Source organism: Fusarium vanettenii, assembly GCF_000151355.1.
Source record: "Fusarium vanettenii 77-13-4 chromosome 9 genomic scaffold NECHAsca_6_chr9_2_0, whole genome shotgun sequence".
Taxonomy (NCBI): Eukaryota; Fungi; Ascomycota; class Sordariomycetes; order Hypocreales; family Nectriaceae; genus Fusarium; species Fusarium vanettenii.
The window spans coordinates 986544-1010891 of NW_003315877.1; the positions used below are offsets into that span (position 1 = coordinate 986544).

The 24348-nt window shown below is 53.0% G+C and overlaps 7 protein-coding genes across 7 annotated transcripts; 4 read left to right on the top strand and 3 right to left on the bottom strand.

Annotated features, from left to right (window-relative positions):
* Nucleotides 1-1365: 1365 nt before the first annotated feature.
* Nucleotides 1366-2936, top strand: NECHADRAFT_96236 (uncharacterized protein; the record flags this gene model as incomplete). Its single annotated transcript, XM_003050025.1, has 8 exons — nt 1366-1914; nt 1993-2002; nt 2058-2068; nt 2108-2243; nt 2295-2409; nt 2456-2570; nt 2619-2747; nt 2799-2936. The coding sequence occupies 8 exons, from the start codon at nt 1366-1368 to the stop codon at nt 2934-2936; spliced, it is 1203 nt and encodes a 400-aa protein (XP_003050071.1).
* Nucleotides 2937-3173: 237 nt separating this feature from the next.
* On the bottom strand, nt 3174-3943 carry NECHADRAFT_73868 (uncharacterized protein). The gene is made up of 2 exons (XM_003050411.1): nt 3603-3943; nt 3174-3540 (listed from the first exon to the last, which is right to left on the bottom strand). Exons 1-2 carry the CDS (start codon nt 3888-3890, stop codon nt 3256-3258), a joined length of 573 nt encoding a protein of 190 aa, XP_003050457.1. The 5' UTR covers nt 3891-3943; the 3' UTR covers nt 3174-3255.
* A 1905-nt stretch (nt 3944-5848) lies between these two features.
* NECHADRAFT_84813 (uncharacterized protein) lies at nt 5849-6987 on the top strand (the record flags this gene model as incomplete). The annotated part of the gene is made up of 3 exons (XM_003050026.1): nt 5849-5877; nt 5948-6751; nt 6804-6987. The coding sequence occupies 3 exons, from the start codon at nt 5849-5851 to the stop codon at nt 6985-6987; spliced, it is 1017 nt and encodes a 338-aa protein (XP_003050072.1).
* A 515-nt stretch (nt 6988-7502) lies between these two features.
* Nucleotides 7503-9119, bottom strand: NECHADRAFT_49567 (uncharacterized protein; the record flags this gene model as incomplete). Its single annotated transcript, XM_003050412.1, has 1 exon — nt 7503-9119. One exon carries the CDS (start codon nt 9117-9119, stop codon nt 7503-7505), a length of 1617 nt encoding a protein of 538 aa, XP_003050458.1.
* Nucleotides 9120-10273: 1154 nt separating this feature from the next.
* Nucleotides 10274-13072, bottom strand: NECHADRAFT_96240 (uncharacterized protein; the record flags this gene model as incomplete). The annotated part of the gene is made up of 3 exons (XM_003050413.1): nt 10274-12768; nt 12818-12845; nt 12896-13072. 3 exons carry the CDS (start codon nt 13070-13072, stop codon nt 10274-10276), a joined length of 2700 nt encoding a protein of 899 aa, XP_003050459.1.
* A 379-nt stretch (nt 13073-13451) lies between these two features.
* On the top strand, nt 13452-15159 carry NECHADRAFT_48505 (uncharacterized protein; the record flags this gene model as incomplete). The annotated part of the gene is made up of 6 exons (XM_003050027.1): nt 13452-13487; nt 13540-13875; nt 13925-14103; nt 14157; nt 14277-14407; nt 14511-15159. 6 exons carry the CDS (start codon nt 13452-13454, stop codon nt 15157-15159), a joined length of 1332 nt encoding a protein of 443 aa, XP_003050073.1.
* A 3277-nt stretch (nt 15160-18436) lies between these two features.
* Nucleotides 18437-18962, top strand: NECHADRAFT_84816 (uncharacterized protein; the record flags this gene model as incomplete). Its single annotated transcript, XM_003050028.1, has 2 exons — nt 18437-18563; nt 18706-18962. 2 exons carry the CDS (start codon nt 18437-18439, stop codon nt 18960-18962), a joined length of 384 nt encoding a protein of 127 aa, XP_003050074.1.
* Between the last annotated feature and the right edge of the window lie 5386 nt (nt 18963-24348).

Genomic DNA, 24348 nt, shown 5'->3' on the forward strand with positions numbered 1-24348 from the left:
TTTTCTTTCTTGAGATGTGCTCGGCACTGTTGCATGCAAAGATCGCGTGCAAAAAAGTGTCGGCTGTAATGGCAAAGGGTATTCCTGACATGGTCGATCGGGAGTCGTCATGGAAACTCGGATCGTCGGAAAGGGAGGGCCCTGAGTTGGCCTGTTGACGTTGAACGGATCATCCCATCTTGTATTGCAGCCTCAGTCGGGCAGGCGAAGCAAGCATAATCTCCTGCGAAAGCATCGCGCCATGGAAAATTTCCCCGGATGTCGCTTCTTGGTGTGTATTACGGGCGGCGTGCTGGAGTCATCTTATGGTGTTTGAGGCTTTGTTGGAGAAGGACGATTAGATCCTGCTTGTGCGATCTGCTAAGCCCAGGGAAGAGCCAGCGTGGAAGTCACGTGGAAAGTGGCGTGCAGTGCACGTGTTGGATGAAAGGACTTGGGAAGGACCAGCCATGAGAGTAACGAGGATATTGCTTCTCGTCTACATTTCCAAGACATTTACCCAAAAACAACTGTACTCTCTTAAACATTACGCCGAGTGTTGTTTCCTTCAACTTCTGCTTCTTTTCCAAGGGAGGGAAAAAAGCATGGGCGCTCAATGCCATCACTGAATATCTGTCGTTGGTCCTACTAGATGGGTCCAAGTGAGGAAACTCGAGAAACCTGCAACACCAGCAAATCATACAGAATATGCCACGCCTTTAAATGTTATCTCCTACAGGTATCATCCATCCTTCGATTCCTATCTGACCCCTGATTTACGCATGGATGCTCCAAAAGACAGGCATCTTATCGCCAACACGTCAATGCAATCCCCTTTAATCGTGCCTCGGCTCGTTGCCATAGAGCCCCACTTACCGAGCATCACGGCGAGACTTTACAGCCTCGGACTCGTCATGGAGCCCGGTTGAAGAAGACCTGACTCGAAATTTGGTGGCACCAGAAATCTCGAGGTTTGCTTGGTGCTTGCTAGACCCGATGCAGAAAAATCGACCGAGCTGAGACCAGTTTGCCTCATCGAAACAACGTGAAACTTGAAGGAAATCGTCCTGTGCTGGAATTGTCGGTCATGGCCATTCCATTTCTCTCGGCCGCCGGATGAGATCCACCCCGTGTAACTCGGACCCGTTGTCGTTTTGCTGGGGGCGACTACTACGTACTTGGATCTATTAATACTACTCTGTCGCAGTTTTGTTCTCCATGCGCTGCAATCCTCTTAATCCCCCTTCCTCTCTATTCTGCCTATATAGAGGACTTCAGCACCCTGGCCGATCCCTATATCGTTTACTCCAGGGCCAGCGCCATCATCTTCGTCCCCCGCATCAACAACACAGGTACCTGTCGCATACCGCTCCACGAACTGCCGTGATGGAGTGGCTCGGCTTCGCAGACGTTGAATTCACCCATGCGCCGTCACCGCGAGCGGTGCGAGAAAAGGATGGCAACGTGACAGATCTGCTTTCCATTTGCGAAAAGACGACACCACCATGCCATCTTAACCCGCTACTTTTCAATGGCCATCTGCAGACCATGTGGACGGCGACCAAGCCTGCCGGACCCAAGGTCTGGTACAAGCGCAAGATCTTTGAGGCCGACCACAAGACCTACCGAGGCACCTTTGCCGTGGATTTTGTTGTTGAGCCTTTCGAGGAGGAAGATCCCACATTGTGCCGACGGACTGTCTATTACACTAACGAAGAGCTGGATAATATTGGATCCGACGACACCAAGCCAATGCTTGTCGTGATGCATGGCCTCTCTGGCGGCTCTCACGAGATTTACCTGAGAGAAGCGATTGCGCCCTTGATTGGTGAGGGTGGTTGGGAGGCATGCGTCGTCAACTCTCGAGGATGTGCACGAAGCAAGATCACCAGCGGCGTTTTGTACAACGCAAGAGCAACGTGGGACATCCGTCAAGTAAGGATGACCAGATACGAGGAATATGGATCCGTCTGACTGACAGGTACTTAGACAGTGAAATGGTTGACGGAAAAGTTTCCCAACCGTCCGTTGTTCGGCATTGGATTTTCTCTGGGCGCTAACATGCTCACAAACGCAAGTCATAAAAATGGTCCATGGTTTGATTCGAGTCTGACGGAAAATGATATAGTACTGTGGCGAGGAGGGCTCGAATTGTGTCCTGAAAGGAGCCATTGCGTGCTCTAACCCCTTCAACCTCGAGGTCTCGAGCAAGATTCTCCAGAACAGCTATATGGGCAAGGAGGTTTATCTGCGAGTTATGGGATGTAAGTTTATTTTGCTCCGTTAATCTGGAGCCCTGCTAACAATACATGTAGCGTCTTTGAAGGAACTTGCACGAAGACATCGGGATGCGCTGGAACAGCATAGCAAGGTTGATGTTGAGGCTGTCCTGGACATCACATACCTGAACGAGTTCGATCGCTTGATCCAGTAAGTTATTGAACAACACTTCTTGGGTTGAGATTGACCTTTCTAGGTGCCCTATCTGGGGATATCCCACTGAGTATGCATACTACCGAGATGCCTCATCGACCGATGCCATTCTATCCATCAAGATCCCTTTCCTGGCCATCAACTCTGTCGACGATCCTGTAAGACCTATACTTGACTCGTCACTTACTCCTGCTTACAGTCGATAGATTGCCGTTAAGGAAGCCATTCCATTTGAAGAGTTCCAGCAGAACCCCAATACTATTCTCCTTACAACAACGCTCGGTGGACATCTCTGCTGGTTTGAGATGGGTGGCGGTCGATGGTTCCCCAAGCCGGTAGGTCTCGTGTAGGATTGGCCATCTCTTCTTGAGCTAACATTGTCCCAGGTCGCAAACTTCTTGAACCACTTGGCTTTCAAGTGTGATCTTGACAGCCTGAAGCCCGAGGAGGCATCTGATGCTGATTTGACACAGGGACATGGCTATAGCCCAATGCGCCGCAAGATGTTGATTGTGGAAGATTAGGACGGGTAGAGCAGCTCTTCTGCAGGCCATGAGATCTGACGTTAGAGGAGTCTTGGTTATGCTCGAGGTTCATAGATAGACTTGTATACTAGACGCATGGCATACACGCACATAGACGGCACATGATGCCATAATTTGACCGTTTTACTCAATTGGCCGAATATGCCTGCAGTAACAGCCTGGTTTAGATGCTGTCTTGGGTCTTTATACCAAATCAACGAATACCACCAGAGGGACCAAACCCCAGTCCATCAAACTCCTAGCGCCAAGCCATGCAACAACTCCAGATTTTCCCCCATTGCCTTTCATTCCTGCGGCCTTATGCGAAAGAAACCCGCTTCTTGGTCTTGGCCTTGCCGGCCTTGGTGCCTGCAGAGGTGTATTCCTTGAGGCTCTCCTCCTCGTCGGCGCCCTTGCGCTTTCGCTTCTTTCGGAGGGCGTCCTTGGCATCTTCGAGCTTGTTCTTCTTGTCCTGCTCCTTCTTCGCCTGCTCAACCTTGCGCGCCTCGCGGATCTCCTCCATCTGTCGTGCCTTGATCATCTTGGACTCGATCTGGCCGTTCTTCTCCGCCTGGACGAGGGACAGGATCGTGCTCATGCTCTCCTGCAAAGTAAAAGTCAGCATTGGAATCGCCTCGCGATTGGGAATACATGAGGCGCTCATACCCTGTCATCGACAAAGACCTTGCCCTTCTTCTTGCCCCTGGGCTTGACGACGCCCACGGGAGTGATCTTGTTGAGCGTGGGAATGCCGAGCTGCTCATCGGTGTAGGTGCGCTTCTTGGGGTTCTTGAGCTTCCGGAGGAGCGCCTCGCGACCCTTGTCCTTGACCTGCTTGGACGGCGGCGTGCCCTTGGGCTTCTTGGACTTTGGGGCGATGTCCTTGGAGGACTTGCTCGAGGGGCCGCCGCCCGCGTGCTTGTTCTTGATGGTTTTTGTTCGTACCACACCCATCGCGACGACAAGGAGAAATGCGTGGAATGGTTTGGCGTGGCTGGAGGCTGGATTTTGGTGGTGGTGAGTGTCGCTGAGCTTGGCTGGGGATACTTTTTTTTTCTTTGGAGTTGCGATAAGAACCGATAAGAAATTCGGTCTCGAAGTCTGGAGCGGGGCCGGGTGGCTGGGCCAAGTCCCGGAGCACAGCCACTGAATCACGGAGGTCTGTGGCGCGGTATTTCGAGACAAAACCTGAGACCCCCAAGTGCACTTTGAAGAAAGCGTTCCTGCATGAAGCTGTGCCTTTGATTGGGCCAATTGGAGAAACTTTGTCGTCTCATGAGCTGATGCTGTCCCTCGGCTACACTTTCTTCCTCATAGTTCATGTCTGCGGATGGAGTTTTGGCACAAAAAGGCCTCTTGCACAAGCATTGGAAATTGCTCCCAGCTCCGTGGATCGGGGTTCAGCGCTAAGCCTTATCGAGGAGCCTGTCACGGTGGTTACGGAAAGATTGATGCGGGAGTGCAAATTAAGCTGACGACGAGGCATTGGTTATCTCGAGATCATGTTGCCAGTTGAGGACCCCTTAAGCATGGGAGGTATTGGCACGCAATTGTTGCCTGGTCGGTTAATTGGCCCATGATCATTCGTTCTGGTCGGACAGGGGTTCTTGATCTGTCTGGTCGGGTCTCACAACTCGGAGCCGGGGGTAAGGCCGGGTGAGTCAACGCCGAAAACCGTAAGAGGAGAATGGAGGTGGCTTTACCGTCGTATCTCGGATTTGTAGTCTCCTATTAGAGCTAATGTATGTGACAAGCCCCGGGATATGCACTGAGCTGGCTCCCGGTAGAATCATGAACGAGATGCCTGATACCAAGACTCCCGGCAGCCCCGCCACGCTTCCCCATGGACGGGGGTTTCTACGACACCACAGACGTCAGTGACGGCTGATTTTGTCTTGGTACGCACCAGGGGCACTCTGGCTCTAACGACATGCCAGCGTGCAACCTGCAACGCAGCGGAATTGACCGGTTCACTTGCACGAGAGAGGATTTGCTTTTTTCTTCCTAGCTGTGCAGATCTCGTGCGACAGGTGTCGTATCAAATGTTTCCAGAAGCTCAGGCACAAGGCGGCTAGAGAGTGTCCTCAGGCGCTAGAGGAGGTATACCCCGGCGCTCCGATTGTGTCACTGCCGCCCTGGTGAGTCCATGGATGCCTCTGACGCCAGGGCCATGGGTAAGGTCCCCCGAGTGCCTGGGGGTTGGGGGGTGGTCTAGTGGAGCCAGGCCGCGCCGCTACAGGCCATCCGCGACCACTTACGGCGAGGGTTTTCAGCGAGCTCAGGGCTTCTCCAGAGGGGAGGAAGTACATGAAAGTATTCTCTAGCTGAATCTAGGTGGGACGGTACCCCCTCACTACCCCAACTCTGCACTTCGCGACTCGTCTCGATTTTTTACCTTAGTACGTGGGTGGGCTGCCAGAATTTCTTCGGGCCCTCCATCATTCTTTCCCTCTCGCAACGTTCCCTGAACCTACCAAAATTCCCCAAACTCAACCTGAAAGATTCTCTTCACCAACTCCTCCAAAACAAACCCGCCTCTACCTCTCGCCAACATTCACACGCCTCCGACTCCTCCTCGAACAATATCGATACCCGAAATACTTCCGATCTCATCATCAGTCAATAATCGTAAACAAACGCAACCCTAGTCCCCTCGCCCTTCCCGCTATCCATCGTCGCCCCCTCATCCGACCTCGAGACCGTGTAACCTCCAAAGGCACTACATCGCCAACTCGCCTCGCGCCCCCAACAAGAACTGCATTTTCGTCTACGAACCTCTTACTGTCCGAGAAACCGACGCCGCATCCGCCCTCTTCCTCTTCCCCTCCTTCCGTCATATCTGAGGTGTCTTCGACAGGCGACTTCCCCGCCCTACCTTAATTTGCAGGCAAAACCTGTCCCATTCAGTCCTGATGGATAACCTCTGGGCCCGCCGCACAAAGTAAGTTTCCTTACATTGCCCTTCTGTTTACATACCATGTGAATCTTACCAACACTTTTCACTTCAACAGCTCCGGCAAGCTCTCCCTCTCGACACCCGGTCAAGGGTCCAGTGGTGATTCCTTCAGTCGCAATGCTTCCTTTCCAAAGCGCCAAGGCGGCGATACCCCGTCGTCGAGCAAACAGAACCCCTTCAACACTACACCTGGCGGCCTGGTCTCCCCCACCAGCGGTGCCTCCAGCGCCTTTGGTCTAGGCTCTGGAGCTTTCGCCTCCTTTGGGTCTGCGAAAACACCCAAGTCCTCGGCCAATCCTTTCGACTCGGCTATGGGCACCGCGGTTGCAAAGTCTGGCCAGCCCAAGGACTTGTCAAAGGTTGTGGGGAAGGCCCCCAGCATGGCCTCCATCTCTGAGGGTTCCCAGGGGGCCGCGGCGGCCGCTCCTGTATCACACCAGCTCATGGAGCCCTGGACTTTCTGGTACCGACCCCCGATTTCCAAGGCCCACGGCTTCATCGAATACGAGAAGACCCTGCACGAGATTGCTACTGTGCGGACGGTGGAGGAGTTTTGGGAGATCTTTTCCTACCTGAAGCGCCCCTCCTCGCTTCCGGTCGTGTCGGACTTCCATCTCTTCAAGAAGGGCGTCCGGCCCATCTGGGAGGACGATGTGAACAAAAAGGGTGGCAAGTGGGTTGTTCGGATGAAGAAGGGCGTGGCCGACCGGTACTGGGAAGACCTCATGCTCTCCCTCATTGGGGATCAGTTTGGTGACGCTGGAGAGGACGTTTGTGGTGCCGTGCTCAGTGTAAGGAATGGAGAGGACATTCTGAGCATCTGGACCCGAACGGATGGTGGCCGCGTCATTAAGATTCGGTAAGTCTTGTTACAAGCCAGTGGAAGTATTCTGAGACTGACTCTTGAACAGTGAGACCATGAAGCACGTCCTCAACTTCCCTCCCAACACTCGAGTGGAATTCAAGAGCCATGACTCTAGTATCCAGCAACGAACGGCTATCGAGGAGCAGCGCCGCGAAAAGGCGGGACAGCACCATCACCACGATAAGCGTCACACAGGTGGCGTGTCGAAGCAGCCCTCAGAGCAATCCTAGTCGTAGCGCGTCCGGCGTTAAAGTCCCTAACCGCCAACCTGTGTACTGTATTTTCGACAAGTCGTTTTCCACGTTCCGGGATTTATCGACCGAGTCGCCTTTGTTTTTTAACTACTTACTTTGTTTGTGTTTCATTGTCTTTACGAATGACAACTTTGTTGGCGGTGTTGGAGAGTTCTTCTGGGTGGGGCTGCTCATAACGTGTTCATGAGGATCAGGGTTGGCGGTTGGGACGGGACGATTGGATGACATGAGGGAAACCAACGGCTGTATGGATACAAAGGGCGAGGCCGGTCGATGATGATATCAGGCTTCGCCCAGGGATGGATGGTGTATTACTAGGTAGCTGCGAGCGGCCAGGACGTGGCTCGCCCAATAGCGGATTTCGGCGAGAGCTACAATCACAAGAGCGAGCTTTGAGGGCTGTCGTTTGTCGCCCAAGCAAGACCAATTTTGTCTCATAAACCGTGATATTACAATTGTGCCTATTAGTTGTGCTCATGACTTGTGTGGGGTCATGATGCCGCTGCTTTTCCCTTGCCCTTTGGCTCCCTTCTCCTCTCCCATACTTGTAGATATGTCTCTCCGAGATACAACAACTCGCTCTGCACCTTGTCCACAAAGAGATCCTGACACACCACCCACTCTCCCGTCGCCTTGTTCTTGAGTTGCACCTTCCATGTCTTGCGCTCCTCCCCGCTGTCGACCACATCCTCGCGCACGCGTACCGCTTCGTGGACGACGTTTGCGACGAGATCGTACCAGATAGGCTCGCCAGGAGGCCACTCCCGAGGGTTAGGCTCAACGTAAGGCGACATGTCGAGATTTCGAGCATCGAAGGTGACGATGGTGGGGTTGCGCTCCGAGACGAACTTGTTCTGGGAGAAGCGCTTGACGTGGAAGATGAGGTAAGGGGGCAGGGGGTGCATAAGGCGGTACCGCTTTCTCTGGGCATGGTGTTCCTGCGCTCGTTGTCCATCATACTTTGTGAGGATGGTAGTCAGGGGGACCTGTGGGATGATGTTCTTCTCAAGCTCGTCCTGGAATAGTGGCGCTGAGGGGAGGTCAAGTGTGAGGAGCAGGAAGCGAACCACATCGACCTTGACATCGGCGTCCTCGAAGCGTAGGCGATCGCTAGCATCTGCACGCGCGGTGATGGCCTGCGACTCGACCTTCATCTTGCCCTGGAACGTCCGCTGCACCATGGAGCTGCCGGGCTTTGTCTTGCTGCCACCCAGACCAAGGTGGAGGTTGTTGAGGAACCACGACAAGAAGTCCACGGGGTCTGACTGCGCCGTGAGGGTGAAGCGCTTGTTGGAGCGGAGCGAGATCTCCTGCAGAAGCTCGTGTGGTGAGACGTGCGCTTTAAAGGCACGAGGGTTCCAGATCTTGCGGACAAGGATGCTGCATCGCTTGACGAGCTCCGTCTTGTCGGGGAAATCCTCTAGGAGGAGATAGTTGCGCAAGGGCGCGACGTGAGCAAGGGCCTGGATCACGACGTTGAAGTAGTCGTTCTCCTTGATATTGTTCATACCCACAAAGCCTGGCGTGTACTCCTTAGAGTCGAGGGTGTAGCTCGTACGTTTGGCGCGGTCCATCTCGATCACCTCCTTCTTGGTGTATCGCGGGTCCGACACGTACTTGATGTCATCCAAAGCGCGACTCTTGACTTCGTATCCCTCCGGCAGGACGTAGACGCGCTGGGTCTCGAGGTTGATAAAGACATGGTGGTCCTCGTCGAGTGAGTGAAAGTAGGCGTGCGACTTTGGCCCGCGGCCCTGGAAGTACTTGCCGCAGACGAGGCAGGCGTAGACGTTGATGTTGGAGAGCGACACGGAGCAGAGCTTTTCAAAGTCAAAGTCGAGCACGTTGCGGTCGATGGTGTCGAGGTAGAGATCGTCGTAGCCGTCTGTGGGCGCCGACTGTCGTATGGGCGCAGCAGCAGCGGGCTCGTCATCGTCAAAGTCGTCATCGTCGTCTTGCGCGTCACCATTAGCATGCGCTCCAGGTTGGAATTCAGCTTCTGCGCCGTTCCCTAGAGGAGATTCGATATCGTCCAGTCGAGACTTCTTTGATACTGGTGAAGCAATGTCGAGGTCATCGAGGGCCTCGGAGGCCTGGCGCTTGGCCATTGTTGAGCGCAAAGGCAGGATACCACCGGTAGATAGACACGGACCGTATTCGAGTGGCCGGTTGGGGTGGTGACAGCTATTGCCGTCTCGCTGAAGCTTGGTTGAAATTTGACGTCTTGAATGAAGGAGTGAAGACGGAACGAATGCAGCGGTTATGAGTGGAGCCTTGAAGCTCAGGAAATGGGTCAAGAAAAAAGCGTGAGTCTACCTACCTCCCTCCCTCGGTAGGTAGGTAGGTACGGAGTAGGTCGTAGCACGAAGGTAACAGCCAGGCTATCCTCCTCTAAGGGTAGCCTTAAACATGTAATAAGAACAATAAAATAGCAATCTAGATAAGGACTTATTAGGATAGACTTGATTTTGTTTTAGTCTTTTTATATCAACTATTCTATTGTAAAGAGGCAGGACTTAGGATGTGTGACGAAGCAATATAAACCATTGGTTCCAGTATCATAAACACGGGGGCCCCCTACTTTTAGGTATTTGGTCCAATGGTCTATTTGTAACAGGATGATATATCCCCCTTTCCCCCGTTGTGTTACCCTGCGATGAGTTATTTTATTGTGTTATTGCAATCGTCATTCATAATTTTGGCGGTTGTAAATTATAGTGGCTAGTCGTTGCGTCGTTGAGTCTTGGGTATAAATTAAGTCGGGGGGTTATGAACCCGCCTTGTTTCTTGGACCCCGCCGGTCAGTGCCCGGATTAGTTCGGCTGGCTATTGAGCTTCGATATTTTGTTCTGCTGATCGAATCCAATCGGTGGACCTTACCCTGCTCCAAAAACCAGGGGGGCGGGGGGGTCAACAACTAAGGGGCGTTCGTAGCCCCCCGACTTTACTTTGGATCAGTTGTGTTTTGGCTGTGTTATTTCCGTTGCGTTGCTCCCGTCAGAAGTCTACCCCACCCCCTTCTTTGAACCCCTTTTTGGCGGGCGCGCGACCTCAGGCCGGCCGTTAGCGCGACCAGGCTACGACAGACTACATGAGAGCACCTGCAAGTTATCATGAGATCAAATTCAAAGACAATTTATTTTCGAAAAGACCTGGAAGCATTTTATCTATATCCATTGTACTCCAATGATTGATTATCCGGGAATGAACACACGGGGGGTAAATACTTTGGCTCTGTATCAACAACCACACAGTCCATCGTCTATCCAGCCATGACAACATCTTCATCCAAAGCAGGTGCGAGATCATCCATCTCCTGCAGGGTATATTCCACCAGATAACTCTCATCGACCAGCTCCTCAGTGCGCTTGTAATGCCTCTCCGTGTAGACGCGAATAGCGTGCAAAACATCCTTCAAACTCTTCTGCCCCTGGGCCCCCTTGACTGAGAGATTCGAGAACTTGGACGCAGGATAGCTGCGAATGAGAGTCAACAAGATTCTCTGGGCTACTGGCGCCGTTCGAGCATTCGTGTTCCAGTCTCGCAGTCTCAGCAGAAGTAGGAAGATTTGCTCGTCAGACAGGCTGCCCAGCACCTCATCCACAGCTTTCAAACCGCTCAGACTGCCCTTGTCAGGGTTGCTTGTTGTCATGACTGAGGTGAACAAGCTCAGGAGGCGTCCTGGGTGGTTGAGCTGGAGTGCGAGAGTGATGGCTTCCCGGAAAGAACCAGCGTGAATATGGTTCTCCAGCTCTTGCTCCTGCTCAATCATCTTCAGAGCAGCCTGCGATGCGGCCGCTTGAGTCTCGGACGAAGTGTCCTTCCAGAAGGTCACTGTTGAATCACCACTGCCAGAAACAATAGTGTTGTTCTCCGGGTGGACAGCCACAGCCCAAACACGGTCCTCATGGTTATCAAGTGTGCACTCTGCCTCACCCGAGTTGGCGTCCCAAACCTTGACGAGACCATCACCACCGGCGCTGGTGAACTGAACTCGCTTCTTGGACTGATCCTGGGTAGAAGGCATGTTTAACCACGCAACCTTCAGGACACTGTTGGAATGCCCTTCAAAGGTTCTGATGCAGGCATAGTTGGCGAGATTCCAGAGCTTGATAGTCTTGTCACCACTTCCAGTGAGAACGACGCCCTTTCCAGTGACAGCGCCATCTTCGCCCTGGATAGCTGGCAACTGTGCGGGAGAAAACTGAACCGACCAGACACCTCGCTTGTGACCGCGCAGGATGCCCTGAACCTCGCCCTCCGCCACAGACCAAATCTTGACCGTCTTGTCCTGCGACGCGGATGCGAAAAGCTGACTCGAGTGGTGAACATTGATTGCGTTGATGTCCTTGTCGTGCGCCTTTCGAGTAAAAACGGCGCGGGAACCGGTCTTGTGACCCTTTTGCTGGGCTGCTCGAGGGATTTCCCACTTCTTGACGGTCTGATCTTGAGAACCTGTAATAAGGAAAGGGGGAGGGTTGTTCAGGGGATCAGAGCGAGCGGCAGATGACTCAGGAGGGACGCCCTTGGGGAGCGCGACAGCACCCAGAGATTCAGCATGACCCGAGAATGTTGCCCAACATGTGTAAGAGTTGTTGGCATGATCGATACGCCAGAGCTTAGCTGTATTATCCTTGGCACCTGTGGCAATCCAGTGGCCTGACCAGTCAATATCGAGAGAAATAACAATTTCATCGTGGCCCTTGAGGAGAGCAACGTCCTGCCCAAAGTAAGGGGAAGAGTCAGAGCCCCACGCAGATTCACCGCTCTGAGTCTCTGTCTCAGAAACAGACACGAGCCTGACATCCTCCGAGTTTGTGGCCAGGGCAACGAGTGAACGGTCTGGGAGGAGGTACCCTAAGTCGATAATGTCGTCGTGTGTTCCAGATATCCTTCGGAAGGGCTCTGGTGCCGAGAGTGATGACGCCTCTTCCTTTTTGGGCGGTCGATAGAGAGCTAGGGTATGGTCGACCTGAACAAGGAGGATAAAGGGGAGGCCAGGGCGGTAAATACCAGACGCGATGCCTTCCTCCTCACTCTTGGCAGCTTGCTGCGGGGTGAGCTCTTTGCCCGTATCCGTGTCCCAGATGCGAAGGCAGCCATTTGCACCAGCCGAGTAAGTGAGTTGTCCATCATCGATGAAGCCAGCCGCCTCGACAAGTTCCAGACAGGGAACCACCTTGCGAATCTTCCAAGACTTGGCATCCCACCAAGTCAGGGTCTTGTCTCTGCCTGCCGTAACCAGGGCGTGCTGCTCTGGTGAGTAGTCGAGTCCCTGAACGTCGGAAACATGAGACTCGAGGTTGGCGACACAGCTTCGCTTGTGCAAGTCCCATACTCGAACCTTGCCATCTTGGTTGCCACAGGCAAGTCTGAAGTTGGTAGTGCTGGCGTTCTCCTCCTCCTCGTCGGAATCCTCCTGACGCTTTGATTTCTTCCCCTTGCGAGTAGCCTCATTTGAGCGAGCGGCCACCTCAAAGAAGTGAAGCGCAGAGACCAAAACGGAAGATCCACGGAAAGTGTGAGTAACGTAGCCTGCCGCGATATCCCACACCTTCACTGATCCATCGGTGCCTCCTGTCGCAAGCAAGGTGCTGGTTCGGTCAACAGCAAGAACGACGACGGGTGTGCCGTGGGCCTTGACTGTTCGGGTGAGAGTAGCTTCGATAGATCCATCATCCTCAGACCGCTTCAGCGCATAAATCCTCATGGACAGGGAGCGCGAGCAGATGATGAGATGAGAGCCAGAGGGTGTCACTGCGGCATGTTAGTTTAGCTGGGCTGAGCATCTTTCGAGTAAACTCACAGGTCAAGGTAGAAATGAGCTCTCCGTCCTATAAAGAATTAGCCACGTCGCGTTGCAAGGCTTCGCTGGGATTCTTACACCCTCGATTTGCGCAAGGTGCTTGCCGTTTGTCAGGTCAGTGAGAATCGCATCCTCCCCAAGAACTGTCGCGAGAATTCGAGCGCCATTGTCAAGAGCTACAGAGCCTCCAGTAAAGATGGGTCGAATGACATGATCAACGTCAAACGTCGTCTTAAACGGCTGCTTATTTGCCATTGTGGGTGTGTTGATGCGGATGCGACCTGACAAGAAATCAAAGCAGAGAAGCTCTCATGAGTCCCGACTTCCTGTTCCTCGATTTTTTTTTTTGGCGTCCGTGGCGACGCAACCTGATTGGCGAAAACGGTGATTACATAATCGCAATCGCACTTGCCACACCTCCAAGCCACACCTTGTTCGTTCGCGATCATGACAGCTCCCAACTTGTCTCGACCTTCATCAACCTTTACTTCTTAAGCACTAAATTTCATCTCGCAGATACAAAACGCGTTTTCAAAATACCCTCGCCGTGTATCTCAAACGACTAGAGCTTGCGAACTAGCTACATCATGCAGTCATTCCATGTTCAATAGATGAGCCTTCATAATCCTCCATCATGGGAATGCAAGGCCCCTTGACCGCCCAGGCGCTGGTACGAGACACACCATCATATCCCATCATGAGGTGAATTCTAACGCGCAAAGGGTCGGTCTCCATATGACGATGTTGTGGAATGGGATGGGGATCAAGATGATGAACAAAACGACGGTTCAAGGCAACAACAGTACGACCACAGAGGTCGCCCCATAAACCCCGAGACCAAAAGAATCAACAGAGACATAATTCGTTCACATAATGAGGTTATGCTCGTTATTGGTGTTGCTGAACAGGAGAACCCGACGTCAAACCCAGAGGCCGAGTCGGAGCGTAGGCATTCGCTTTATGAGTATGACGTGGGAATGAATCTCACCTTCTCGGCAATGCGTTGTGTAGATGCCGCCGGTGCGTTTGGTCTTGACGGCCTCCGACAGCGCATCCTCGTAGGTCTTTCATTGACCTAGTCATCATTGATTTTGCTAACATTTACAGATCTACAAAAGATACTCACACATCGCCTTCTGGGACCTGTTTGCTCAAGCCCGTAAGGACTTTTCTTTCACGAGAGACATCATGCCTGGCGCGGCTACAAGCATTCTCACCAACTATACCGATCGCAAACTTTTCTGGCTCTGGAGAGACCGTCCTGATAGGATGTTTGCTCGTCGCTTGTGAGTGATCCGCAGCCTCCATGTGCGAATGCCTTTAGCTCACCCTCTATCAGTGTTCACGAAATGTGGGCGTATGCCAGGACGCATATCGAACTTTACGTAGCTTTGCAGAGGCTTGGACTGGTCTCGAGCAGCAACCTGCTTCCCAGCCTTTCCTTCTTTGTCCCCTTCAGCGCGGACTCCCCTATTCCCGCTCCACCACCTCTCAATGGCCTTTCAATCCAGTCCGTCCTACAATGGATAGGGGGTGTATGCATCTCGGCAACGCCTTTCCTTCTCTGGGTAATGACACAGAGACTGATTCGTGACCTACGGCCCCAACTGTGGAGTATTATCTTGCCCAGGCTTCCAAACACCAGCCCTCCTTTGGGGACCCCGACCAACTTGGGACCGACCGATAGGCCCAGGGACAGAGACAGGGCGGACAACACCCATAGTCGAAGCGCGACCAATGATGTTTCGCCTCTGCGGGCGGTAGATGGACAGGTACCGAATGACACTGGCCCCGTGGAGGCAGTGAGGCGACCGAGCACGTTTTCTATGCGCGATGATTTCAGCGATGAAGACGAGAATGAAGGAGCCAATGCTACGCTAATCAGTTTTGATGTGGAAGCAACTGAGGCCTCATCTGATGGACCGCAAGGACTATGGAGTGCTGAATTACGGCCTAGTGTCAACGATGCTCGAGGGTTAAGCTCTCCTTCATACGTTGACACATTGCTTACCCAGCTCCCACCGCTTCTAGCAAACTACATCTTCTCCGAAGCCGCCATTCGAATACTCACAGCGCCTTACGAGAGCATGTCTCTTCGATTGCTGGCCCGCACGTTTCGTCTTCGGCTTGGCCTGCCTTCCCATGATATTTTCAATGTCAATCTTTTCAGTGGCCTCAACTCCACTCTCGTCATCAACTTCTTGAGCAGCCAGTTCATTCATTTGGTGCTTTGCTCCGAACTGTGGGCTGGCTTCGCGACCGTATCTGAACTGCTGCATACAACGCCAGAGGAGTGGAGGGAGGCGGAAGATCAGAAAGGGGATGAATGGCGAGAGGACTGAGCTTGGTTGGTGGGGCATGTATTCAAGAATCAGGTACAAAGCATTCGTTGCACGCAATTGCAACCTCTCCGCTCATGCCAACCTGAAGCTAACGCTGCTGCTCGAACCAGGATGCATACGCCCGATACTAGCGTGGGAAAAGAGTCGGATGTCAGCCGCCTGCGTGTCGACCTTGTGGAAGACTAGGGCCTACTCGATATGAGCTGTCGACCTCAGTTATGCACCAGCAAAGTGACAGGTCCATCTGTCCCATCTGTCACCTTTGGGTTATAGCCCTAGTTGGCAAGGATGGCCTTGTTTTCTTCTTGGTGCCTTGGGATGCGCCCGCAGTCGTACGGTTCATTCTACTCCTCGTCCGTGGCGGCGGCGTCTCGGGGCCAGAGGCTGCTCCGGCGCAAATGGATTGCCCCGAGCAGCGGGGGACCAGACACGGCACAATCGCACGCAGGATCGAGAAGGGACACGGGTTGTGAGGAGCTCAATCAGCAGGGGTGAGGGGTGTCCGTCTTGGTTGAGGAGGATGAGATTGTTGACTGACGGCTTGGTCCAGCCCTGTACCCTCGCTTTCAGGGGTCGAATGCCGCTGCCACGGCCTAAAACGGCTGGCCGGGGCCCCTGTTACGCCGATCCATGGGCCCTGCTCGAGCACATTTGGGGCTAGACGGGCTGGTTACACAGACAAGCACAGTCTATGATGCTTTTGTCGGGGACTGCATGCCCTGTTGGCAGGTATTGCGGATGAACTTCGAGGCTCAACAACTGATGGGGCCTGCAATTGCGCTCGGACGCTCATCTTACGATGCAAAAACCACGCCAATCGTCTGGGGAAAAGAGAGCCGCTGCCCCATTTAACGCGGTACCTGTGCCGGCCGGGGCAAGGATCCATGGCAGCCCGGGCAACCTGCGCGCACGCTGTTTGAAGCGCGTCGTGCAGTGGAGAGCCCTCGGAGAAGAGTCACCTTCATCCTGTCGCATTCTGTGGCGTTCTCTTGTGATAAATTGGGGACTACGAACCCCTGGGAGTGCCTGTCGAAGAGTCATGGTCACCTTTCTTGGCATCAAGCCAAGATTCATCGATGCCGGGCCTAGCCCACCGCTACTCGCCCGGTTGGAGCTCATGGGAGTTGGAGGCTTGCCTTTCTGTCGGGTGTGTGAGTTGGGAGGGGGAAAATGAGACGTGGGCAGGTTGACGGGCAGGGCTGGTTAGGCAAGTATGGATATAAATAAATCTGACTCTCAGGATGGAACGTTCTCAAAGCACTAACCCTTCTTTATGGTATTTTTTAGACAATTTTAGGATAGGTATTGCATAATATTCGAGATGAGTTAGAAGTGTTTTCCCTTTCGCCTGTGTCAAGGTTGCCACCAGCTACTTGGACATCGGACCTGGCAGACATGAGATCTCCATCCATCCCGATCATTTCTGCTCCTCCGCATGGGTTACAGAGCAGGTGTCGAGTCGTTGCCAGCAGCAGCCAACCACATTGCTGCCGTCGGCACCGTTGCATACGATGCCGCGTTCTGCATTCTCAGGGGTAGGCGCAGGAGCAAGAGAAGTCTACACCCACCGTCTGCAAAGGACCATCCTCAACTCCGTTGAGAGGATGAGGAGTTTGCTCTTCGACCCCGCCATGGAGATCTTCATGCCCCTCACTTCGCCGCACTTGAAACTCTGCCCTGGTCTTCGTCAAGAGTAGCGGCGGACACTAGACAAGGGACGACGACACCGAGCAGGGTTTTTAGCGTCTCGGTGAGCGTGTAGTGCAGGCGCTACGGAGCAGACCTTCGCAGCATCGCGCGTGTTAGTCGAAGCGAGGTGTCGTTGACCTCTCACCTTCAGACCTAGGCTGCGTGTGTGCGAGCGTGCTTGCATGCCATTGTTGACATGTTGCTTTTTTGTTATCACTGCTAGTAGGTCAATTCGTTAGCTTGACTGCAGGACGCGCTTGCTCGCCCTGGATATGAGGAGGAAAGACCTTGTCCATGTCTCCAAGAAGGGCGCCAACTTGTTGTATAAATTGACCAGCTTTGCCATGTTCTTCAGATCCTCTTCACACACCGCGCCTCCTTCTACATCATCTCCACTACATCAATTCCTTCTCAATTCTGAAAAGCACTCCCCTGTTCTTGAGTCTATCGCCATGAGCCCCCCCGCAGTCCAAGAGAGAAGACCCCGTATAGTTATCTATCCTCGTCCCCCGCCTCCGTCAACGCCGGAAAAGACCGCCGCTGAACGCTGAGATACACTCCAGTTCCCAGCTTCTAGACTGTAGCGGACATGTGCTGTGCGTTCTATACGCTCAGATCATTGCTATGGTTCAAGACTATTCTGAACTTGAACAACATAATACCGAGGTACCTGATAAGACACCACTGTTAATAAGCAGAACTGACTGTAATATTTCCCAAGTACCGGCACCAACTTATAAGAGTCCTGATACTTTGATGGATCGTGCCGTTTTCCAAGTTGTTGGTTTGGAGGGCATGGACTATGGACATGTCGCTATATCGACAATGCGGCTTGTGCGAGGATCATAGAGGGAAAGCGTTTGGGAACATCGGGCCATTACATCGAGGAGGAGACATTAGGAAAGCAAAAAATCGGCAAAATAGTCAGATATCATGACAGCATTGGCTCTTGCGCATATTCGAGACTCTCTCGTCCACCTTGGCTTCGTTCTCATCTCCTTGAACTCGTAGCAATCTCCTTGTAAAGCTTGAATGTAGTCGCAGCCCCTGCGAATCCCAAGCGCGGTGCAGGAAAGGCGTTGGTTCCACCTGCTGGGATTGTCACACCAGCAGCGCCAACGGCCGCTTGTTTGGACGAATTGGGGGCGGGATCAGTCTCTTGACTCTGAGATACAAACGAGGTACGAGGGCAACGAGTACCTTGGCCAGAGACAACCTCCACGTGCTGCAAGGCATACGAGGCAATTTTCAGAGCTGCCCAACACGCCTCGTTATTCGTCCGTCTCTGCATGTATTGACCGAGGCCTTTCTGGGCTCTGCGATTTCGTCGCCCATCTTGCCAAATTGGCCGGGCTTGAGGCTGTGTCGTGTCGCTGTGTCAAATACCGTAGGTATCCATTCATGACCCTGCAAGTCAGGAAAAGATGCAGTCGAGGTCATGTCCGACGGAACGGTGAAGCCCCAACATTGAGGTCTGGTTTCGAGTCTCGAGGCATAAATACCCATCGCAGCGCCGCCAGTATTGGCTCTCTTGACCTGAAGCTTCTAGACAAGTCAGCTTCTGTACCACTCAGGTACCCTCTCCATCATGCCCCTCACCAATGTTTCGCCTCCTAATAGTTCACACTCTCGGAACCCGGACGCTGTCGAGGACTTGGAAGCCCAGCAGAGAACCACCGAGGATCTTCAGACAGACAATGATGTAGATACCCGAGGTTCGTAGCCCAGCCAGCGATATGGCTCGATACATTAACCCGCGCTCCTCCGTACTAGATTTGGTGAGCAATGAGCCGGAGCAAGGAGGCAAGCCATCCAATAGGGTGTTATACTTGCCCAACGCTAACAGCGACCTTGCAGGCCCAGGCGCCGATGTATTGCACCTTGCAGCGCTGAGGGAGATTGACCCGACGAACATCCTCTTCCGCCGCTTCACAGGGCTCGCCTCATTGTCGCTTGACTTGGAAGCCAATCATCTAGAGCAGCTAGGACATGATCTCAGGCAGATGGTCCTCACAGGCGACGAGGGTGTCAATGACTTCAACGACAAGCTTATGACGAAACTTGGCCGTTATCGTACGACACTGGTGCCCATCTGCTTGGTGCTGGGGACATGAGCTAACAAGATTAAGATCAGTTTGGTTGCAACCTGAGGACGGTCCTTGGGTTCGACGAACCGAGCCAGAAGTTACTAACCAACGTGCTATCTTCTGCGAAGCAGAGTTGGGTGGGACATGGCCTCCATCTGAACGCCTGTGATCATGACTTCGCATCGCTCTTTGACACGGACAAATTGGACCGTGTCTTGACCCATTTATCGTATCAGCCATGGGCTCGACGCATTTTGGTAAGCAAACATGTCTGTTGCCCGCCGTAGAGCTGTTTTGACAACCAAGCAGAACAAGTTCAAGACCAGAACCGAGCAGGGTGATGGTTTCGAGGCCGTATGGATTTCTGAGGACGCTATTCGGTTCGTCAGTGTCGGAATCTTCAACACGTCGGTCGGACTTTTCGTAGTGGCTCCTATGGCGATCCAGACACTCAAAGTGACGTCTCCTGCTGGCGAAGTTGCGACGTACCTGGTGTTTGTGCTTGTAGCAGGCTTTGCTATCCAGATGCTCGTCCCGGGATTCACCAGGCAGCTTCTAGTGTATCTAGCGTATGCGGGAGTAATGGCTGCTGTCATGAGGCAGTAGGACTAAGGTTGTTGTGTTGGGGATCTAGGTAGTGGAATGGAGGAACTGGCTAGATGATAGAGCAGAGTGATGCTGCTCTCCTTGTTCCCGTATCGTGACGCACTTCAATTCATCGAAGCGCCGAGTTTTGTAGAACAGTGTGCACTATGAGAGACTTCATAGTAAGCGTGCAGCCTAGTAATCGAGCTCTGGTGATCTGTTGCCTAGAGACAACGTGAGACAGGCCGGCGGTGGACGAGCGGCGGGGAGGCTCGAGGAGAACATTGACGGGCGACATTGAGAAGGGATATGTAGGGGTCGAAATAGACGAAAAGGGGCAAGATACCAGAAAGCGTCCGTTGAGATCACGAAGAATAGGGGATGCCAGAACTTGGGGAGGCCGGCCTCCAAAGGATGATGTGGGAGAAGTCACGAGGAGAGACCAAATGGCTGAGCGGGAAGGCGATAGGGAGCTACCCGTCCGCTCTTGCTCTTGGTCCTGTTGCGGCTCTGGGAGCGTGGCTAGAGGTAACCAAGGCGCGACGCCATGGGGGTGGGCGGTGGGAAGAAGGGACAGCTTCAACCCCCTGGTCTCACGGTACCAGGCACTCCAGGATAGATTCATGAATTATGCTCAACTTTACTTCTTTCTACCCAAGTATATTTATTTCCCCTGGCTATTTAATCCCACCGCTTTGACTTCATCAAAATCCGCCTCCCTATCCATGCCTTGGGTCCAAAGACTCTGGGCTTGTTTGGGGCAAGTACGAATCGCTACCTGTCTACCGCCTCAAGGATCCAACCACCAGGCACTGTGTTTTGGGGGGCGCGGCTGCACCTGGGGTGAAATTAACACAGAACGCAAGAGAATTCGACAGGACAGAGAGGGGTTTCAAAGATTGGCAGCAGGGATTTAGTGCTTAAGGAGAGATTGCATGTCTTAGGAACAAGTTGCGTCGAGTGTCAGATATTCTCCGTCAGGTGTCCAACTGCAAGCGGCTTTCATGTCCAGGCGGGCCAGCGTTCGAGGCTGGTGAGTGGGTTTACAGGGCAATGGTCCAAGGGAGACCCGGGAAGCCTCGACGTTTGTGTTTCTGCTTCTGCATTCTGTCACTGTCATCTGATCAGAGCGCCCCTGCCGATTGACATCACTAGGTGCCATTCAGCGCCGTGGCCAAAGAGGAGGCATGGCCTCAGTGCGCCTCTGGATATGATCCCCCGTCCCTGGTAACTCCGTCCTCGCCTTCAACGTCCGTCTCTCTCAGCCTCCACCCAAGCGGCTGAAACACGAGCCCAGCTGAGCGGGATTGGAGTACCCGAGCTGCCCATGAGCTCTCAGGGCTTGCAAACTCCATGAATCGCTTGATTCCACTGCACGTGTTTATCCCCGTGTGTGTCAAAGGCGGTGTATTAGGGCCTATCCTTGAAGACCAGCCATCGATTATTGCACCCTCAGTCTCCTACCCCTGCAAGATGGAGAGAAAGGCGGCCAAGCCCCTCATTGCCTTTGCGAACCACGGGCGAACCGATCTCCAGCATGGATAGCGACGTTCATGGTGCAAGTTCGAGCGGGCCGCCCATGGATTGTGAGGCTTCCCAACAAACTAGGTTCACAGTCAAGAGGCTCAGCCAGAATCCAGCTTATCCAGCAACAACCCCTGGGACAGAAACCCTTTGCAACACACGTAGAACCTCCCCTGGAATGGCGCGTGAGAGTTGGTGAAGCCAGTACTGAAGGTCACTTCCAGATGGGCCACTCGCTCGGCTTGGGCCAATCTAGGTGGCTGGATGGCTTGGGGGGATGCGGTACTGCTCCATATCACCCTTTCCCGAGGCGGAAACGATCATTGACTGGAACAAACTTGTGCGACAACAGGTTGATGTCGATAGCATTCTCCCATTTGATGGATTTTTTGCTCAAAACTATCAGTTTATCGTGCTGCAATGGATTCAGATGCTCGAGTCATAGGTTGTTGGGCCAGAGCCTGGTGTTAGGTACCTGGTATGCTTAGTTGCCATTGAAGGTAAGTACTACCGAGTTTCCCTCACCGCTTATTTTCGATCTCTCAGCCAAAAACTGACTTTGACATCCATCCATGGAACAGACACATTCGCTCGCCGGACCGATTTCATGGTCTCTTCTGAGGACAGAAGACCGTTGGCTTTATTGAGCTCTTCGACGACCCTCGATTTCCTCGATACGAAACTTAACATCTGTGCGACCTTCGGATCAGTCGCGACAGCCTACGATGCCATGGTACACCACGAAGCGCATGCCCAATAATTGGAGGAACACATCGCAATTATAGGTGCCTTTCTTGGAGTTCATCAATGGTATCGTCGATGCTCAGGAGGTGCTCTGCCGGTGTGAATCCCAGCCGTGGTTGGACTACAGAAAGTCAGCCGTTGCTCCTTGGAATCAGATCGTGTATTATGAGTGAGAGCAAACCTAAGCATGCCCGTGCAGGCTCAGCCAAACAAATGCTAACATTTTACCCTTCGCACAGTTCTGTTCTCCGTTGAACGATTAGAAGTTGCCGTATCCTTTCGCGCCGAGGTCGGTCGTCTATCAAGGGGGCAGAGGGGTTGTTCGTGACTTGGACCCCGCTCGACGTTTTGTTGATGTGGGTAAACCGCAACCCATGCCCATAGCATTGGATCCATTGGCAACTATTACAAGACGAGAGCCCGTGGGGCAGTCTTCTGAAGCTGCGGAACAGTATCGCTGCTACAGCACACGCTTCCTCAAATGTGTCTAGCAGTGGGACATGGTACCTTTAACACTCGCGCCTGGTCCAGTCAGTGGGAATGGCCTGTGTATGTGAGGGGTTACCTCAGCCACACACAGCACTGAGTACGCTCAATCCCGTCCCGTCAGCTGAATCGGCTTGCGAAAACTGAGGAATTGGGAAGTTGTAACGACTTGTCTGGGCAGAAGATAGGTCCTTCAAGTGGGCATCGGATGTCTGTAGGCACCTGCCGGGTCTGGCCACAGATTGGCAGCCTGAGAGACATTTTTGATCAAGCAGTGGACGCTTTGCCACGTTCCAAGTTACGCCCAGCACAGGGACTGCCGGCACTCCCAGGGAGCGAGCGGGCAGGGGGTTCCCGTTCTGCGAGATGTTAGTCTTGCGGTTATGCCAACTTATCTGGTTGTAATGCTTCGCCTCTTCATTCGGTCCTTCAGATCCGGATAGTTGTCGACTCTTCTTGGCTGGATTGTCAGGAATGATGGGAGAAGTGGTTGCCTCAGTGTTGGTGGCGTGGAATACGGGCATCTCCAACAGAGCCACTCAACTCCAGCCCGCCATACCCATGTCAACACCGGGAGCAAACAGTTGGTCGGAGGCAATTATTACAGGACCTAGGCTTGATGCCTGACCAAGAGAACCCTCGCCAGCTCACTCAACACGGAATTTCACGCCCGCATTTCTTTCAAGTACATTCGCATTGCATGGTGGGAATGGAATGGAAATGCTTTGGTTCACTGTCGTAATTTCGACGATCACGATAAAGGTTTCATCCTGATCACCCCCTGAACGAAGGAGACCTCGAAGCCCTTCCAGCGGGCGTGGTTTTTTTACCAGCCTAATCGCCTAGTCACCACCACCGAGCAGTCGCGCATCGCCAGGTTTTTGAGGCCCCCAGACAATGATGACACCGGCCGAGCTGGGTGATAATCTTGCATGCTTTTGGATGCTCTCAGAACGAGGCTGTCTCCGATATCACAATACAATGACAAAGAAGGGCGGTCAACAAGAGATGTGTTGGTCCTGCACTCTGAGTTGCTTCGCCCGCTTTCCTCGACGATGCCATCTCTGAATGGTCTGCGGGCTTTTTGTCGGTGAGACCAATGGCAAACAGAATCTTCCAGGCCTGGAGCCTAACATACACCCTCACGGTGCTTCAGAGGCTTCATGGCCAATGACGGACTGACTGTCTTCTGCACCCTCGAGACATGGTCTACAGGTTACTTCTAGTCTCGACGATGTACTCCATCTCTAACGCCCACCCCCCTAACGGACCGGCCCGCAAGAGAGTCGCCCTGGCTTGTGGGGTCCGGGTATCATGTGCATCATTTGCCCTGCAAAACAGAGGTGCCAGACAAGCATCAATGCACCTTAGCACAGCCTTCTTAGTTGGAGCTTCGACCCCTACTACCATCTAGGGTCGATCCTTGCCACCACAACCCACAGGGCTCCGATCCGATCGTTTCTCCAACGTCATCCCAGTCAGTTTCACTAGAAACAGCCCCTGGTGAGCATGGAACGCCGAACGAATTGAACGCAAGCTTCCGGGCCATTGCCTATCGTATATCGAGATGACTCATCAGCAATTTCGACCCTCGGTAGATCTACGCTACACCACGTATCCGGGCTGTTTGACGCGATTAGAAGGATGAATGGAAGGGCGCTATGTTCAGTTAGGTCGACTGTGACTGGATTGAGTGGAACGGACTGCCTTCAGCTCTCTTCATTGTTTCATGTGAGCAGGATAGCTAGTTGATGTTATCCGTGTTTTTATCGACAACTTCAACATCAATTGTCGTCAATTTCTGTTCAGGGGCAACATTCTCAGTCTACTGTCTCCGCTGGGCAAGCACGCTGGTTCAGGGGGAAAACGTGGCAGCGGGACAACATCAAGCCCCAATCCTCACCTAAGGGTAATTAAGAGATCATCATAAAGATACTAAATTGACCATAAACAGAGCTATGATATTATGATATCTCTTCATCTGGGTATATTTAAACAAGTTTATTTATTATCTTCTTCATAATTTTTATACTGAAGGAAGCTACTCTCTATCATTCTGGCGTATCAACCCGCG